At 46.9% G+C, this 19,258-nt stretch overlaps 1 protein-coding gene across 2 annotated transcripts in view; it reads left to right on the top strand.

Annotated features, from left to right (window-relative positions):
• Positions 1–256: 256 nt before the first annotated feature.
• ADSL (adenylosuccinate lyase) overlaps positions 257–19,258 on the top strand; it is a 38,535-nt gene continuing 19,533 nt past the window's right edge. The window contains exons 1-4 of one of the 2 annotated variants that reach the window (XM_089775523.1): positions 257–520; positions 16,097–16,300; positions 17,625–17,669; positions 18,326–18,405. In XM_089775523.1, the coding sequence (XP_089631649.1) occupies positions 365–520; positions 16,097–16,300; positions 17,625–17,669; positions 18,326–18,405 (485 nt within the window). In that variant the 5' untranslated portion in view covers positions 257–364. The remainder of the gene's footprint in view (positions 521–16,096; positions 16,301–17,624; positions 17,670–18,325; positions 18,406–19,258) is intronic. The other variant, XM_075913401.2, reaches the window with a different exon arrangement.

Below are 19,258 nucleotides of genomic sequence, written 5' to 3'. Positions count from 1 at the left end.
GGGCCAGCAGGGCGCTATGAGAGCTGGCAGGGACGCGAGCTGCAGCAGGGCCTTGCCTGTAAGCTACTTTCCAGGGAAGGCTACAGGGGGCGGGGGCAGGCGCAGAGGGGGGGGGGTCTCTCGCGCCTCCAGCCAGCAGGCCGCCTCTCTGGCGTCGTACACCCGTCTCTGCGCTCTGCCCCGCCAATCTGAGCTCCTTCCGTATGTCACGTTCGAAGGAGGCGGGGCCTGTTTTACGACTGCGAGTCCATCCTCACCTGCCGTATTCCACGGCGGAGACTCGCGCGTTTTCGCGGCAGCCTGGCGTGCGGCCGGCGCGCGTGATTCCCGCCTGTGCGCCCTGCGGCCGCGCGCTGGCCGGGCTATGGCGGCGCCCGGCGCGGGGGGGGACGCGTTCGCCTGCTACCGCTCGCCGCTGGTGTCGCGCTACGCCAGCCCCGAGATGGGCTTCAACTTCAGCGAGAGGAAGAAGTTCAGCACGTGGCGGCGGCTCTGGCTCTACCTGGCGCAGGCGGAGAAGGTACCGGCGGGCCAGAGCCGGGCTCTGGGACCCCTGCCCCGCGCGCAGTGGCCGAGCCCCTGGGGCCCAGCTCCAGGGCTGAGGGGGCGGGAGCGGCTGCCAGTCCCGCCCCTCCCCCCCCCCGCACGCGCACTCTGGTAGGGGGAAACTGAGGCACGCGGTGGTTCGGGGCGGAGCCGGCGCTGCTCGCTGGACCCTGCTGCCGGCGGCGGGAGTCCTGCTGCGCTTGGAAGCAGCAGCTCGGTCGGAGCCCCCGAGTGGGCGAGCGAGGGGGGAAACGCAGCCACGCTGCTAATGGGGGGGGGGGGTCTCCTCCTGCCCATGCTGTGGGCCTGGGTTAGAAGCAGAGAGGGCAGAATTTCCTAATTTTGAGGGATCGGATTAAGAAAGAGCCATTAGCCTACGGGCTGCGGGACTGACTCTCCCTGGAAGGTGGGGACCGGCTAGCTCTGTAGCCAACGGGAGCCCAGCCTGAGGACGAGACGGTACCACAGAGGAAACCTTGTCTCACTGAGAACGGTACAAAGAAAGAACACAGATTTTGGTTTCTGGGGATGGCTTTCTTCAACTTCACACAACTGTCCAGATAAATCCGGTTGTGCAAAAAACTCATAGAGTGGCTGAAGTTCAAGGGAAAAGTTAAGGTAACATGTCAATGTGTTTCAGTTAAAATACATTGCCCACTCAAAACCCAAAATTGGTCCTTACATACCTTCATTCTTTTGATCTTCACTATGCAATGTACTGCATAGGTGATCTGAAAAGTCAGGGGGAGAAATGGATTGGTGACCTGAGAGAGGGAGTTGGGGTACAAAAGAGGCAGGGGTGCCAGAGGCAGGCTCTGGATAGGAGGCGCTTATCTAAGCCTTTCCTGGCCAGAACCTCCAAGGCAGGCTGGGCTTCCTGCCTGCTGCAGTCCTAGATCACGTAGAGCTGCAGGGTATTCCCTCCTTGTGGCTCTCAGCACCATGAGGGGGAAGAGGCTTGAGCTGCCCCCATACCCCAGGCCTATCTCTCAACTCCTATTGCTGGTTGTTTCTGGCCAATAGGAGCTGAGGATTGGGGCTGCGAGCAGGGCAGTCAGAGGAAGCCTCCCTGTCCCTCCAGAACAGAGAGCTGCCCACTGCACTTCAAACTCAGGACAGCTGTGCCTGAGGGACCCAGCAGGGTGGTCTGTGGGCCAGATCTGGTGGCTTCGTGGGCCGGATCTGGCCCCCGGGCCATAGTTTACCCAGCCCTAAGTTGAGGGTGATGTGACAATGCTTTGAAGTTTCCTCTTAAAATGCTGCTGAAGGAATGGGGCAATATCAGAGACTGCAGTATGCTAAATACAGTCATAGGGAAGGTTTGATTTTTGTTTTTGTTTTTTACTATGACGACAGATCCTTAAGTAGCCACTTCTTTTATACTTTGTGCATAGGCCTTTAGGAAAATGTTTGTTATATTTAGAAAAGACTAACCAGTTCTACCATTTGAAGTACAGATAATACAAGAAAAAACATTTAGGATACTATAATCCCTTAAGAATAGTGGTAGAAATGTAGCTGTGTTAGTCTGGTGCAGCTGAAACAAAAAACAGGACTGTGTAGCACTTTAAAGACTAACAAGATGGTTTAATAGATGATGAGCTTTCGTGGGCCAGACCCACTTCCTCAGATTGTATAATCCCTTAAGGTAGTCTTAAACCAAAAAAAAAAAAAAAAAGGATTTTAGAACTATTGTATAAAAATGTTATCAAACATTTCATGTTTAATATACATTTGGAAATTTTAATTCTGGGGTGCCTGTAATATTATGCTTGTATAATTAGTACTTATAAATATAAATAATTGTAATATTAAATGATAGTATAGTGATTTTGAGGCTGGATTTTTTTCTATGACTGAATTTTAAGTTTGTTTAATGAAATCCTGCAGTAGAAAACAAATAAAAATTATGACAACTGGATATATTTTTCATGTGTTGAAAATCAGTACTATTTTATCAATGTCATAGTCTTGGAGAGCTGCAATCACTCCACATTCTCGTGGTCTGTTCAGGTATCAATTGATAGGAGGCAGTTCACCCTCAGTGATGTTTGGGCAGTTGTAATTGACAATGCGGTGTACTACATCAAACATACAGAGAAGCACAGACATGTCATGACCGGGGCTCGACAGACCACAGCAAGATCTACTCCCCAGCCCCGCACCACGCATGCGCCAGATCAGCACTGCGCATGCGCACAGCGCTGGTGAACGGGGCAAACAGAGCGACCGGCTGAAATCTACTCGCCACAGGCAAGTAGAAACAGCAGTTTGTTGAGCCCTGGTCATGACCAACAGTGTTCATGTGATGTGTCTGTGGCAGTATTGTCACTTCTTCAGGGATGTGAAATCCTTCATTACTTGGATGAAATCTGCCTTCAAAAATCTGCCTTCAAAAATCAGCAAGAAGGTGAAGATGGGTTGCTTTTCTTAAGTCCAAAGATGTGTATGCCACAAAGATCCCTTCTGAAGCAGTTAATGCAAGATGGTATGGCTAGTTTCAGGCAGTAAAATACACATTGATCTCTACAGGAATTTTTTTGAAAAAAGAAGTAATATGTAAAGCCTGTGACAAACTTTATGGCATTACTTAGCATCAGGAGACATCAGACTTACTGACACTTAAGACAACTTTCATATCTGAAGCCTTCCCAAACTGGTCACAGCCCTGAGCGTCTTAGATTGTATCCACTGCCCTAGAGCTTTCTCAGCTTTCAATTTGACAACCTGGGGTCTTACTTGCTTTCTAGAAAAGCCAAAACCTGTGGGTGCAGTAAAGAAACTGAAAGAATCTTAGATGGCTTCTCCAGAAGAGAGAAGAAAAATACTATGGACCATCGTGTGAAGCCTATCCACTTTTACCGAATTCTCCAAATGCTAAGATGTCCATCAACATGAAAATTCCAGTCTATCTCATAGAGTTGGAAGGGACTTTGAATGGACAGCGAGTCTGGTCCTCTGCCTTCATAACTACCATCCTTGACAGATTTGCTCCAGATCCCTAAATGGCCCCCTCAAGGATTGAGCTCAGAACCTTGGGTTTAGTAGGCCAATGCTCAAACCACTGAGCTATTCCTCCAGGCATGCGACAAAACAACACTCAAACTACCAGCTCTCACTCACTCTTCACCAGAGCTGTGAGAACAATGGCTAGTGTTTCTGTGCAATGTTCGGAATGAGTCCGTCCCAGATCCAGTAGATCCTTGTGTTTTCTGGAACGTTATGAAGGGAAGAATGTCTAGAGTAGAAGAGTCTCAGAAGGGTAGCTATGTTAACCTGTAACTTTTAAAATAGTCTTTCATGTGCCACAGAACTACTTAACAAAAATATATATTGTATCATGAGCTTTTGTGGGCAAAATCCACATCTGAAGAAGTGTGTTTTGTCCATGAAAGCTCATGATACTATATATATTTTTGTTACTCTTAGGTGCCACAGAACTACTCGATTTTAGAAGAGAAGAGGTTGCTCTGCCTTACATCTTTCTCCCTGACAGCTCTGACACCACCCCCATTCCATGCCTTTCCCCAAGCCTCTGTTCCACTGCTTCCTCTCCTGAGTGTACTGCATCCCTGCTTCTCTCCCGTGCTGCAAAACAGTGGGTGGGAGGTGCTAGAAGGGGGGTGAGGAATTGGTTAGCTGGCAAGTGAGGTGCTCTGGGGCAGACAGGATCTTGGCTGCAGGTGGGTGCTGAGTAGTGTGTATCTGTGCCTGTGCTGTGTAGTGTTTATCTGCAGGATGTGTTGTTTAAATGATAGATAGGTTTTTTTATTTTTGTTTTTTTGTAAAATAAGTTTTTCCCATTGCAATCCAATTCTAAACATTATACATTTATAGTAAGGTTACTTAATTATTAGCGTGTCAAACAATTTTGATTAAAAGTAAGAATTGATTTTTAAATGGAAAAAAACAAAATCAGAAAATAATAAATCCAAAAATCTACAATAATAAAATGGATTTCATAGGTACCTGAGTGATCTCATCCAGTATTGTAAGTGTCATACTACACTATATGGACAGTTATCTAGTATGGTGTTAGTATACGAGCCTTGAGTTCAGGCATGGATTTCTACATTTGAGGATAGAACAAAACACAAACTTTTAGAGCAGGAGTGGGGAATCTTTTTGGGGGTGCCACTGACCCACACACAAGTGAAAAGCAAGAAAAAAAAAAACCCCACACACAACCCTCTCATTGACACTCCCCTCCCCCACCCCCAAGTGAGGAGGGAAAACCCTCACAGACATGGCTTCCAACTGAAAATCAGGAAAAAAAGACCTCTCTCCCATCGAGCTTCAGCCCTCTCCCTTCCCTCCGGGGCTAGATTAACTCTTCTGGGAGCCCAGGGCTAGTAGATTTTGTGGGGATCCCCCTAGACTATGGGGTGAGACCAAAAATGAGGTTGTGTGCAAGAAGGGACTGCTTGGGAGTGGGTTTAGCGCAGGAGAAGGCTGGAGGTAGGGGGCAGGATCTGGAGAAGAGATGGGATGAAGGAATGGGGTGGGTAGTGGTATGGGGGCTGAGCAGGAGGTTGGGTGTAGGAGCGAGCTACGGGTGGTAGGGTGGAAGTGGGCTGCGGAGTGGGGTACCTGCCTGGTACAGCTCTCATTTGGTGGAGGCACAGGTGGCTCCATGCCACCCTGCACTTGCAGGCACTGCCTGCTCCGCTCCCATTGGCCAGAATTCCCAGCTAGTCAGTGTGACGGGCATAGCTTGCAAGGGGCATAGCTTGCAAGTGAGCACAGAGACAGAGCGTCCCCCCTGCACTAGCTTTCCTGCACTGCTGTTCCCCCAGCCAGTGAGGGGGGGAAACAGCAACAGGCAGAGCTGCTTGGTCCCCCCTGCCAGGCAGAGCCCCCAAGACACATCCAGCCAGCAGCTTGTATTGATCTGTCCCACTGAGACTCAGTGCCTTCCCCTTCCTCCCACGTAGCTGGAACGCCAGCACCAACTTGCCTTGCTGTGCATGGGGAGAACTCCAAGTCTCGCAGACTCAATCCAGGCTAAGGATCTTAAGGACTAGTCAGCTATCCGATAAGCAAATGTTCTTTGGATAGTTGAGTCGACTAGTTGATTCTCCCCCTCCCTGCGGGGTGGAGAAGGGGGTAATTGAATCGGCAGTGCTGCACAGAGCTTGTACTCGGGCTCCGTGTGGCACTGCCCCTTTGGAATGCTGCAGTGGCATTTCAAAGGGGCAGCACCACATGGAGCCCGGAGTCAGCTGGGGAAATGCGGCGCGGAGTCCCCAGCTGACCCCAGGCTGTGGGTGGCATTTCAAAGAAACAGCACAGCATGGAGCGCAGGGTCAGCAGGGGACTCTGAGTCCCCCTCTAACCCCAAGCTCCATGAAGGTGCTGCTGCTTTGAAATGCACAAGAGCCCCTGCTGGGGACTCTTGTACATTTCAAAGCTAGCATGCCCGTGTGCAGCCTGAGTCATTGGACCCGGGAAGTGCCTACTTAGAAACTAGTAATCGGACAAATCTGAGGAATTGTCCCAGATTGAGGTGTCATTAGAGGAGATTTTGGAACAAATTGATAAACTTAACAGTAACTCACCAGGACTAGATGCTATTCATCCAAGAGTTCTGAAAGAACTCAAATGTGAAATTGCGGAACTATTAACTGTGGTTTGTAATCTATCCTTTAAATCAGCTTCTGTACTTAATGAGCTTCTGTACTTAATGCATCTGACGAAGTGGGTCTTTGCCCACGAAAGCTTATGCTCCTACACTTCAGTTAGTCTATAAGGTGCCACAGGACTCCTCGCCGCTTTTGCAAATTCAGACTAACACGGCTACCCTTCTGATACTTGTACTTAATGACTGGAAGATAGCTAATGTGACACCAATATTTACAAAGGGCTCTAGAGGTGATCCTGACAATTAGACAGGTAAGTCTAATGCCAATACCGGACAAATTAGTTGAAACTATAGTAAAGAATAAAATTATCAGACATGTAGATCAACATAATTTGTTGGGCGAAAGTCAGCATGGTTGCTGTAAAGGGAAATCATGCCTTACTAATCCACTAGAGTTCTCTGAGGGTGTCAACAAGCATTTGGACAAGAGGGATCTAGTGGATATAGTGTACTTAGATTTCCAGAAAGCCTTTGACAAGGTCTCTCACCAAAGGCTCTTAAGTAAAGTTAGTGTTGTGGGATAAGAGGGAAAGTCCTCTCATGGATTGATAACTGGTTAAAAGACAGGAAAGAAAGGGCAGGAATAAATGGTAAGTTTTCAGAATGGAGATAGGTAATGAGTGGTGTCCCCCAAGGGTCCATATTGAGCCCAATCATATTCAACTGTTTATAAATGATCTGGAGAAAGGGGTAAATAGTGAGGTGGCAAAATATGCAGATGATAAAAAATTGCTCAAGATAGTTAAGACCAAAGCAGACTGTGAAGAGCTTCAAAAAGATCTCACCAAACTAAGTGATTGGGCAACAAAATGGCAAATGAAATTAATGTTGATGAATGTAAAGTAATTTACACTGGAAAAAATAATCCCAACTATACATACAATTTGATGGGGACTAATTTAACTACAACTGAAGAGAGATCTTGGAGTCATTGTGTATAGTTCTCTGAAAACATCCACTCAATATGCAGTGATAGTCAAAAAAGCAAAAAGAATGTTAGAAATAATTTAGAAAGAAGACAAAGAATATCTTATTGCCTCTATATGAAACCATGGTACGCCCACATCCTACATACAATGCGTACAGATGTATTGGCATTGGAAAAGCTTCAGAAAAGGGCAACAAAAATTATTAGGGATTTGGAATGGGTCCCACATGAAGAGATATTAAAAAGACTGGGACTTTTCATCTTGAGAGGAGACTAAGGGAGGATATGATAGAGGTTTATAAAATCATGACTGGTGTGGAAAAAGTAAATAAGGAAAAGTTATTTATTTGTTCCCATAACATAAGGGGTCACCAAATGAAATTAATAGGTAGCAAGTTTAAAACAAAAGGAAGTTTTTCCTGCACACAGTCAACCTGTGGAATTCCTTTCCAGAGAATATTGTGAATAACAGGACTTTAACAGGGTTCAAAAAAGAACCAGATAAATTCATGGAGGTTAGGTCCATCAATGGGGATTAGCCAGGATGGGTAGGAATGGTGTCCCAAGCTTCTGTTTGTCAGAGGCTGGAAATGGATGACAGGAGAGGGATCACATGATGATTAATTGTTCTGTTCACTCTCTCTGGGGCATCTGGCATTGGCCACTGTCAGCAGACAGGATACTGGACTAGATGGACCTTTGGTCTGACCCAGTATGGCAGTTCTTACGTACTAGGAACGTAAGACTTAAAGCCCTCCGGTTCAGTATTTTGTCTGAGACAGTGGCCGGTGCTAGCTATTTTAGAGGAAGGTGCAAGAAAGACGTTAGTAGGCATTTAGGAGAGAACCTCTTTGAGGGCAGATTTTATCCTGTAACTTCCAACAGTTAAATGTTGGCATATGACAGAAGGATGAGGGTTTATATCTCCTCAGAACTAGTTTATTTTTGTAATGCATTTGTGGGGTGTTTTTTGTTTTACATGAAAATCAGACTCCCTGTCAATGTCTGTTTTTTAATCTTGCTATGCGCTCATTGTAAATGATATTCTATGGCTAACTTTGCATTGAATGAGAGTATTTTCCTGTGTAAGTTTTTAAATTGCTACCATTCAGCGTTCTGTTTCAGAATATAAATTTCTTATCTTCCTTTTCTATACTGTTCACTATCCTTGCTATCTCCTCCTAAAATAAACAGTGCAGTATTTTCATTGTCTCTTTTTTATAACCCATTTCTGAATCCCTCTAATTGTACTATCACCTTTAGAGCTGAGGTGAATACAGTGACAGTATTACATTTAAGATATGGAGAGGCTTTTGAGGAAGGGAATATATTAAGATAGAAATAAATGCCCTGTAATTATTGCCATTAGGTTTTGGATAAAACCTGTGACCTTCCTCTGTGGAAATTAGCTTTTTCCCTTAGTTTAGTTAGATGCACAAGTTTGAGGGACATCTCACTTAAGCCTTGTCTATTGCAGGGTTTCTCAACTTTTTTTTTTTTTGTAAAGTACCCCTTTAAAAAAAATTGTAAGCAGAAACATTGGTCTATTGTACAAAATGTCAACTAATCTGTGATGGCAGACAGTTGCCACAGTTGCGTTGCTTTTACATGTTATGTGTCAGCAGTGCACGGCATCATCCGGAGTGCATGTATCCATGCAGAATATAGTGCAACTTGCCACCATGCAGTGCAGGCTATATTGGGAAGGTTTTGCAGTGTCTCCTGGGGCCAAAATGAGTGACTGTCATGAGAATTGCAAGCACATGGTTCCTGATCCTGCAACGTTTACCGAGTCGTGAGAGGAGCTGTGGGGAGCAAGACGATCTTGTGTGGAGCATAGAACGAAACAATTCAGGATTGTTGACAGAATGCACAGAGCAGCTGCAGACCATGGAGCATCAGTCCTGAGCCTGAGAAAAAACACTGACTAATTGGATGGCATTGTCGTGCAGGTTTGGGATGAAGAGCAGTGGCTGCAGAACTTTCAGATGTGCAATGCTACATTCCTTGATCTGTGTGGCAAAGTCACCCAGCACCAGACTCCAGCACCAGAACACCAAAATGAGAGCCACATGGACAGTTGAGAAGCAAGTGGTGATTGGACTGTGGAGACTTGCAGCTCCAGATTGCTATTGTTCATTCAGGAATCTATTTGGAGTGGGGAAATCCACTGTAAGGGCAGTTGTTATGCAAGTGTCTCAAGCGGCAGCAGCGGCGGTTCACTGCACTTCTGAGGCTTTGCTCTGGCAAAGCCTCAGAAGCGTGGGAACCCGCCCGCTGCTGCCGCTTGAGTCCCGGAGCCTGTGGTCTGCTGGGGACGGTCCCCAGCAGACCACAGGCACCGGGACTGAAGCCGCAGCCGCGGGGGGGGGGGGGGGAGGGGAGGAGTGGGTCCCACGCCTCTGAGACTTTGCCAGAGCAAAGCCTCAGAGGCGCGGCACCCCGCTGCCGCTGCTGCTCTGCTCCCCGTGTCCCTGGTCTGCTGGGGGGGGGGGCGCGGATAGTGTGCCCCCCCCCCAGCAGACCAGGCTTTTGTTTTGGACCCTGGAGCAGAGCAGCTGGGGCGCTGCGGATTGGTCCTGCAGCACCCGCTCTGGGCACTACTGGACCAACCCTGCAGCACCCCAGCTGCTCTGCCCCAGGCGTCCTGATTCAGCCGCTGCTGGTCAGTTTCAGCAGTGGCTGAATCAGGACGCCTGGGGCAGAGCAGCTGGGGTGCTGCTGGGTTGGTCCAGTAGCGCCGAGGAGCGGGGCTACTGGAGCAACCCAGCAGCACCCCAGCTGCTCTGCCCCAGGCGTCCCCAAGTCAGCCGCTGCTGAAACTGACCAGCGCTGACTACAGGAAGCCCGAGGCCACTCTGGCCAACACCAGGGAAACTTGTCTGCCCCCCTCCCGGCCCCGGACCCCTTAAAGGGGCACGGGCTGGCTACGGTGCCTGTGCCAGGTGCAAGCCTGCCAGCAGACCCTGCACCTGGCACAGATAGAGCCACCCACTCGATGCCTCCCAGCCCTCCCCCTCTTCCCGGGACCAGGCTGGCGGCTCCCGGGAGCTTGCCCAGGACCGCAAGAGGCGGGCACCCGCCTGGGCTAGTGCGGACATCGTGGACCTCGTCCACAACCTCCACACTAGGCACAGGAAAGTGGCCGTCTAGGGCAGGAGAGCTGCCAGCCTGGCCACCCAGGAGCAGGTTTGCATGAAAATCAAAGTGGTCCACTGAGACCCCTGAGCCCTGAGCTTACAATGGCCGTCCTGGGTCAGACCAAAGGTCCATCTAGCCCAGTAGCCTGTCTGCCGACAGTGGCCAACCCTAGGGACCCTGGAAGGGATGGACCGAAGACAGTGACCAAGCCATTTGTCTCGTGCCATCCCTCTCCAGCCTTCCACAAACCTTGGGCAGGGACACCACTCCTACCCCCTGGCTAATAGCACTCCATGGACCCAACCTCCATGACTTGATCTCACTTCCCTTTAAACTCTGTTCTAGTTCTAGCCTTCACAGCCTCCTGCAGCAAGGAGTTCCACAGGTTGACTCTTTGCTTTGTGAAGAACAACTTTCTGTTACTAGTTTGAAGCCTGCTACCCATTCCTTTCCTTTGGTGTCCTCTAGTCCTTCTTTATGGGAACTAATGAAGAACTTTTCTGTATGCACCCTCTCCACCCAACTCCTGCTTTTAGAGACCTCTATCCTGTCCCCCCTCCGTCTCCTCTTTTCTAAGCTGAAAAGTCCCAGTCTCTTTAGCCTCTCTTCATATGGGACCTGTTCCCAACCCCTGATCATTTTAGTCGCCCTCCCCTCTCCCACCCTCTCTCTTCCCCTCTCCCACCTCCTTTTCCCAGTCTCCCCCAGTTTTGTTCAATAAAGACAGATTCCATTTTTGAACACAATTGTCCTTTATTTTGTACATCAAGAAAAGGGGCTAGGGAATGGTAAGTGGAAGGAGGTGAGGGAGGAATGGGGTACGCGCCCCCGATGGAGAGGACTGGGCTGGCTCTGCGGGCTTCTGGGGGTGGAAGCTCTCCTGCAGCCCCCCAATTGCCCCCTCTCCCCAGATGGCAGCCTGCGGCAAGTGCAGCCGGGCTGATGGCTGAGTGCTGTGATGTGCCCAGTGTGGGTACTTTGAGCAATCCAAGCCAGGACTGCTTTGCAAGCAGGGCACCCCTGAGAACTGTCTGTCCGGGGTGGGGGTCGGGACCCTTTAAGCACAGCCCTCGGCTAGCCTGAGACAGCATCTCCACGCTCTAAGTCCTCCTCTGATGCCCTGCCGGCACTGCTTCCGGCCATCCTTAAGCCTGGTTCAGGGTCCACTTAATGTGGACATGCTAGTTCGAATTAGCAAAACGCTAATTCGAACTAGTTTTTTAGTCTGGATCCGTTAGTTCGAATTAGCTTAGTTCAAATTAACTAATTCGAACTAAGTTAGTTCGAATTAACGTTGTAGTGTAGACGTACCCAGTGTGTGCTGGTAAGAGAAGGTGCATGATGTGCGCATATATAAGAACATGTTCAGAAAGCTTCAAGCAGGGACTTTATTTTCCAGTGGATGGATTACTATTGAGAATGTTGAAATGTCAGTAATGATCCTTGGCACTCAGCCTATCCTTTACAAACATGGCTCATGAAACCATATACCAGCTACCTTGATAGCAGCCAGGGGCATGTCAGGCTCAGCAGGTGCAGAATGACAGTTGAATATGCATTTGGTCATGTGAGGGGTCATTGGAGGTGTCTGCTTACAAGATTATCCCTCAGTGGAAAAAATCCCAATAGTTATTGGGGATGTTAAAATATGTTTATTTAGGTAAACGTAACCGCTGAAAATTTACATGACGGGGAGGCTCCCTGGAAGCCGGTGTGCAAGGAGAGATGGCTCCCCACCTATACTGACTCCCACAAAACTGCCCCTTACCCTCTCCACACTGCTGCCTTTGTATCAGAGGCAGTAGTGGGAAGGAGGGGCTGTGTGTAACTGTGAAGGCTAGCTGATGAGCCCAGGCTTATCAGTTAACCATGTGCACATTTATACTTTAACATCCCTAATGGTTATAGCTGCCAGCTGTGTGTAGCATAGTGTCCATGAAACAATGGGGAAAAGTTTACCTGAGTGTAGAAGGCAGAGGTGTTGTCTATGGCTGTCTGCTAAATTTGAACAGCCAGATACAAAATCTGTAAGAAGAGTTCAGGGATTCTTTGAAAGACTATTTTAATAGGGGCCTGAGTTGTGTGTGTTGCTATTTTGTTCTCTTTAGCAGCCCTGTATGAATGTTGTACAGGCTGTCCTTGCTATAAGTCCAAGATACATTCCAAATAACTTGAACTTATAGCGAAACAACTTAAACTGGGGAATTTTTTTCCCCATGGCTGACTTTCGTTTGCACAAATTGTGGGGTTTGGGTTTTTTTGTGTGTGTGTGTGTGTGTGTGTGTGTCTGAAGAGCAGGGAATGGGAAGACTTACAATGTATCAGTTCCTACAAGTGTGAGTGACTTTAGTGCAGAACAGATGTATACCAGGGCAACTTATAGTGGGGATGCCCTGTAGTGAGTGCTGTATGTGTAGGAATACAACATTGCCAATATACCTATTCTATTAATATTGTCTGAGAAGGATGTGGATTCTGTGACAAAATGAAAAAACAGGCAATTACTGAGTGTCAGACCTGCTTCAGCATGAGCCAGCATATATTGTGAACCAATAAAACTGAATTGTGTTCCAGAAAACAGAATTTTACTCTTAACGTGACCCAGGCCAAAAAACCCAAATCCTAGAACTTAATAAATCAAGGGAATACAGCTTATGAAGGGACAAGAGGTTCTATTCCTGCTACTTTCTGATCCCCAAGGTAAAAGGGGTGGGGCTCAGGCTCATCCTCAACCTGTGAGTTCTCATCTGGTACCCCGCTCAGCTGAAATGCTGTATGGTTTCCCTTTCCTCAGCCTGGATCCTGGAGACTGATATGCCACCCTTGACCTTTAGGACACGTACTTCCACATCTCCATTTTTCAAGGGTTCCTCCACTTTGTGGTAAAAAGGAGTATCCAAATATTTCCATTCCTAGATGACTGGCTGGTCGAGGACAACTCCAGATCCCAAGTGCAGAGTCGTGTCACTCTCCTCCTGTCCACTTGCAGTGCCCTAGCCATGCTGGTAAACAAAAAGAAGTCAATGTTAGTACCACTACATAGAATAGAGTTCATAGGAATGGTACTGAATGCCAAGACCTCCAGGGATGGGTTCCCAGGCCCTAATAGACCTCATCGTGGCTGTCTCTTGGTTCCCAGTAACAATGGCCAGAACATGTCTGCACCTCTTGGGACACAGAGGTGTGTACTTACATAATCCGACATGCCGGACTCCACATGCGCCCCCCTGTGCAGAAGTGGCTAGTGTTAATCTCGCAGGCCAGGGATCATCTGGACAAGGTTCTCATTGTCCCAGATCCAATACTTACCATCTCTCTGGTGGTGGACAGTTCCAGGGAACGTGCTCTGTTATGCTTAAAAGAAGCTCTCAGGACCTTTTTCAAGGGTATAAGGCAACACGACGCATTTATTGATAATATAACAAAATAACATATGCATTTACAAGCACGCACACATGTGCGCGCGCGTTGATGGAATAGTTACCAGTCTGTTGCTCGGCCCGACCTATTGGTCAGGTAGGATGGGTGCGAGGAAGGAGCTGGGTCCTTGTCAGTCCGGACTGATGCTCCACTTGGTCTTAGCAGGACAGAACCAGAAGAACCATACAAGACACCCCATCTTTTATAGGATTTTCCTTCCATGCAAATCTATGCATTTTGCCTTGTCAGGCCTTAATCAGCCACTCGGCATTGCAATCAATCTTCCTACGACATACGCTTATTGGGAAGAAGTTGTTCTCAGTCACTTGATATCCATATGCTGACAACCCCTTCGGGTGTTGTCCTTCTGGCGAAAGTTATCGATTCCCTAGCACTAACTTCAGGGTTCATCAATCTGCCCTGGTAGTCTGCGTCTTCAGTGTGCTTTCACTTAGTTAATAAGTATTGGTGCTTCTGAGTCTCCAGCCCCTCCTCTGATCATTTGAGCATTCAGCGGCCTTCACACTTATCTCTCCTAAAACATTCTCTCTCTCATTCACACCAACAATACATTTACAGAATTGCAGCATGGAACAAGGGGTACTTCTAGTCATCCAACAGAGATGAAGCTAAGTTAACAAAGCTGCCTGGCCTGTCTGAAGCTTACACCTTGTGTTTAAGTTTAATCCAAACCTTTTGCTATAATATACATTCATTATAACTAGCTGACTTATTAGTTACAAAATTCCAGGGCTACAGCTCCAGAGTCCCATTTTAGATCCACCCTCCTGCAGTCAAGCTGATATTGGACACATTGGATTTTGGTTGGGGAGCCCATCTTGGGATGCCAGGACTCAAGGCAAGTGGTTGCCAGATGGGTTGGGCCTGCATATCAATGTCAAAGAACTTGGAGTAGTACGTCTTGCGTTCAAAGCCTTCTGCCCCCACCAAACTAGCAAAGTGGTCAGAGTCCTCGTGGACAATACAGCCTCCATGTTCTATCAACAGACAAGGAGGAGCCCATTCTGTGACCTTCTGACAGGAAGTCCTTGTGCTCTGGGATTTCTGTATTGTGCGCGATATCAACCTGGAGGTTTATCACCTCCCAAGAGCCCTGAACACTCTCCCATTCTGCTTGAACTTAGACTTTTCACCGCAAGTGGACATTGCATGCATGGGCAGAGGTGGGGCTGCCCCTGTTCTGCTCCAGATGTGGCCCCGGGGTGGGCTCCTTCTCAGATGCCTTTCTCTTGTTCTGGACTGGGGGAGGGGGATCTACTCAGTGCATTTACTTCAGTTTCACTCGTCAGCAAGGTCCTGCTAACTCTTGGTTTATTACATTTTCGTATTTTAATTTTTCCCTGTTGCTGTATGAAAGATGCACACAAACAGAATGGGAATCTAGCAGCCTGATTAGAAAACTATAATTTAAAGTTGTATAAGGTATTACTTGTTAAAAATTGGTTTTACCTACTATGTTCTGCAAGAGTAATTTTTAGCTGTTCCTTTAAAATGATTTTTTTTCCAAGCACAGCCTAGTGGCTGGTTGGCATAGCGTACTAACAATCTGCCAAGTCTAAAATCTGCTACTTTAGTTTTATGTAAATTAAGTGGGGGAGAGGGAAAGCGTAGTGATATTTTTTTTCCAAGTCAAAAATATGTGCTGTTTTCCTCACTTGCATAAGCTAAGTGACTGACTGAAATGATTTACACCAACTTCTGAGTAGGGATGTCAATATTCAGCCAATTAACACGTGGAAGTGGAGCAGCTCCCCACCTGCAGTGGACAATGGACTGCTCCAGCCTCATGGGGGTCCTCTTGTGGTCAGGAGCTGCACTGGCCAGTTTGGAGCAGCTCCTGTCTGCGATGGGCAGGGGGGCAGCTCCAGCTGGGCTGGATTAACCTGCCCCCACCCACACTCCCCTTTTATCATTTAACTACTTCAGAGACATTAGTTTTGAGGTCCATGAAGGAAAACATTCCATATAGTTACAAGCAGCAGAAAAAAGGGGACTTGCTACTTACATAAAGCGAAGGTTCCCAAACTGTGGACAGCTGTTGGTCTTCAGAGTTTTACTGGTAGGTTCACATGGTGGTGCTTTTCCTTTCCAGTCACTAAACTGCATTAAGAGAAGCTATAATACGTTACTTTCCTAAAAGTGCTTTTACATGCAAGCAGTTGTTGCTGTTGTCATAAAGATGTTGTATAATTGTGGCTTGGAAAGGATTAGTGACCATTGGATACCCTATTGAAAAAGTTTGAGAACCCCTGAACTAATCATTTGCTACTATAGTCCCATAATGTGGCCTTTTTATCACAAGAATATTTAATTGACAATAATCTAGGAGGAGAGTGTATTGCTTCTGTCTCCATATGGGTCAGGAAGATAGCTTTGGTTTTTGCTTTCTTTTTCTTCAGTCACTGGGACTGTCCATCACAGATGAGCAAATCCAAGAGATGGAAGCAAACCTGGATAACATAGACTTCAAGATGGCAGCTGAGGAGGAGAAAAGGTTGCGTCATGACGTGATGGCTCATGTGCACACCTTTGCACACTGCTGTCCAAAAGCTGCTGCTATTATTCATCTTGGAGCCACTTCCTGCTACGTTGGCGATAACACGGTAAAACAGTACTTAGAGTTTGGTCTCCAGAAAGATGTCCCGAACCCACCAAATGCTGCACACTTGACAGCTTAAAATAAACTTATTTTTATAAATAAAATCTCCAAATCGAATTTTTGAAAGTTTTATTTAATTTTTCTTCTGGAGCTAATTCCCCTTATCCCAGTTTTACCAAAGAATGTTTTAGTCTGTGCTAGCTAGAATTCTAGTGTTTAGGAGACAACTGCATTCAACACTGCACTCTCTTTGGCATAAGCAAAATCCATCCTCAAACAACAGCACTTACTGTTCCCTACTTGTGTGTCATCTCTTGCTTTAAACGAGGAATTTCATAATCATGTGAGTTGCACAAAGAAGAAATGCATGATCTGTCGGTCATGCCAGTCGGTCACCAGTTCACTGATTTGAGAAATCAAGGCCATTTTGGATATATGCAGATCACGAGCTTTCAGTTTGCATGGATAGTCTGGTTTGCTTAAGTAAGTCAGCTCTTCAGGGATCAATAAAAAGAATAAAAATCTCATATTAAAATACCCCACATAATGTACTGCTTTCAATATTTGCGTCTGTAAAGGAATTGAGGGTTGCCTGTACATTCATTAATACAAAATAGCAATATTGCCCAGCACGTAGCAGTCTTCTTCCCTGCCCCAACCCAAACTTCTCTCAACTGCTGCTGTTCCTTTGTTTGACAAGACCTGGTAGTGCACTTTTACTCTTCTCTTTTGGCAGTCCTGCATTGTGCTTGGACTTAAGCAGCTTAGCAGCTGCTTTTCCCATGACATTTCATCTCAGCTATATTTGATTGCACCAGACACATGGGTAAAGGAAAGCTCTTACCAGGCTAGCCTTCTTTTTGAAGTGAAGTCGTAAAACAGACCTGCAGATCTGTGGCAAGTAGAGCCTTCACTCCCATATAGGAATACGAGGATTTGGTCTCATTCTCTTGGGCCACTAGGAATTCTATGAAAGCATGATTTCCAGCCAAGAGGATTGGAACAAAATGCATACTGCTCTGCACTTCCGTTCTGGCTGATTTAGAAGCAGTGACCTTGATGGGCCCTGACAGACATCCAGTCCTCTTTGACTTAAAGGATGTCCTTCTGGTACAGCATTTTGATTCTGGAAAGTGAGAGTTTTTTGGATGAGAAATGGAGAGGGTCTTTCTTAGAGATTTCATGGGAGGGAAAAGCAGTTCAGTTATCCATGGCAGCTGTGTGTTCAGAGAACCTAAAACCTCTCCCCCTTCTCCCCAAATGTGAATGGGGAGTGAGCAGCTCTCACACAGAGCTGAACTGAACTGTCTTTCTTTTGTTTCTTCCAGGATCTGATTGTTCTCCGTGATGGGTTCAACCTGTTGCTCCCCAAGGTGAGAGGGAGGTGTGCACAGCATTCTGCTGGTGAACGTGGCTGATGGTCATTGGGTGAATGATGCTTATCCTACTTGGTCTCTGGGTGGATGTTGGTGAGGTGGCGTTCTTCTGGGATTTGGTGGGCACTAGGAAAACATGGCTGACTACTGTGGAGTGAATCTTTCCTTCACACTATCACTGGTCATTACCCGGCTTCCCCCAAAGCCTCTTGCTTCCTGAGGGATTGTATGGAAGTGGAAGGGTCTGTTATGAATATGTTATGCCAGAATTGGCTTCATTATGCTTGTGTCAGTCCTGAAAACAGAGAACTAAATGATTAACCACTCACCCTGCACATGCTGGTGGAGATGGTAAACAGACTAAACTGGCCACTGATCCAATCAGTTGTAGTCATTCCTGTCTGCTTAAGTTTTATACAGAGCAAAACTTGTGTCTGCACCCTCAAGTGACAAATATATATGATGTTTCTAGTGGCTTTATAAATGGATCCGGTTAAGTTGTTATGTTTTTTTCTGTTTCCCCACTTCTGTCATACTTAAGCATGTGTCACCACTGTACCAAGACAGTTCTAGATTAGCTAGTAACTTTTCTTTACACTGCAGTTCCTTCTCTGACTCTGTGCCTGTTTTCTCCTGTCCCCTACTCTTATCAGCTTGCCACAGTGATTAGCCGGCTGACCGATTTTGCTGAGCAGTATGCTGACTTACCTACCCTGGGGTTCACTCACTACCAGTAAGTAGCCCAGAAGATTTTGCTTTAATTTCATAGTCTGCTCTTTAGATAGAACAGGCAACAGCAGCACCACCCTCCATCTTTTTCTCCCTCTGATCAGTTGATCTCACTACACTATGTCTCAAGTAGGGATGTAAGTGACTAGGCTACTATCCGATAAGCAAGAGCTTATCAGATAGTTGACACACTGGTCGATTAGCCACTTCTCCCCACCTTGCTGCCTCTATCAGGAAGAGGCAGCAAGGGGGGGGCCAGAAGAGAGTCCTCCGCTGTCCCCGGACTCCACACAGCCTTTCAATCTTTGAAATGCACAAGAGCCCCTGCTGGGGCTTGCTACATTTCAAAGCGGAAGCACCCTTATTGACTAACTGAATTGTCGATGGACTATTTGATTAGTTGATTAATCTAATTTTAACATCCCTTGTCTCAAGTGAGTTTGAAAAACATGCTTAAGTCTCCTTTTGCACTAGGCAAATGAACCCCAGCTCTCAGCAATTGCTTTTGAACCTGTGCTAAAAACAATTAACTTCTAATGCAAATGGTACCAAAACATTGTTACAGAAAGCACGACTGGGATGGCAGTCTCTGTGATGCTTTGCCTGTGCTGTCCAACTTGTGCTTGGATGGCAAGTCCCAGTGATGCTTTGCCTGTACTGTCGCTTCATCTGTTTTGAACAGCAGTTCTTAAAAACCTGCTGCTGGCAACTGATCACTTCTTTCATGTTGCATGGACTTCAACATTCAACATGGGGGGAGGGATAGCTCAGTGGTTTGAGCACTGCTAAACCCAGGGTTGTGAGTTCAATCCTTGCGGAGGCCATTTAGGGATTTGGGGCAAAAATTGCCAGGGATG

Source organism: Pelodiscus sinensis, chromosome 1, assembly GCF_052426305.1.
Source record: "Pelodiscus sinensis isolate ZL-2025 chromosome 1, ASM5242630v1, whole genome shotgun sequence".
Taxonomy (NCBI): domain Eukaryota; kingdom Metazoa; phylum Chordata; order Testudines; family Trionychidae; genus Pelodiscus; species Pelodiscus sinensis.
Note: the sequence above shows the minus strand (reverse complement) of the source record. Positions and strands in the feature narration are given on the sequence as shown.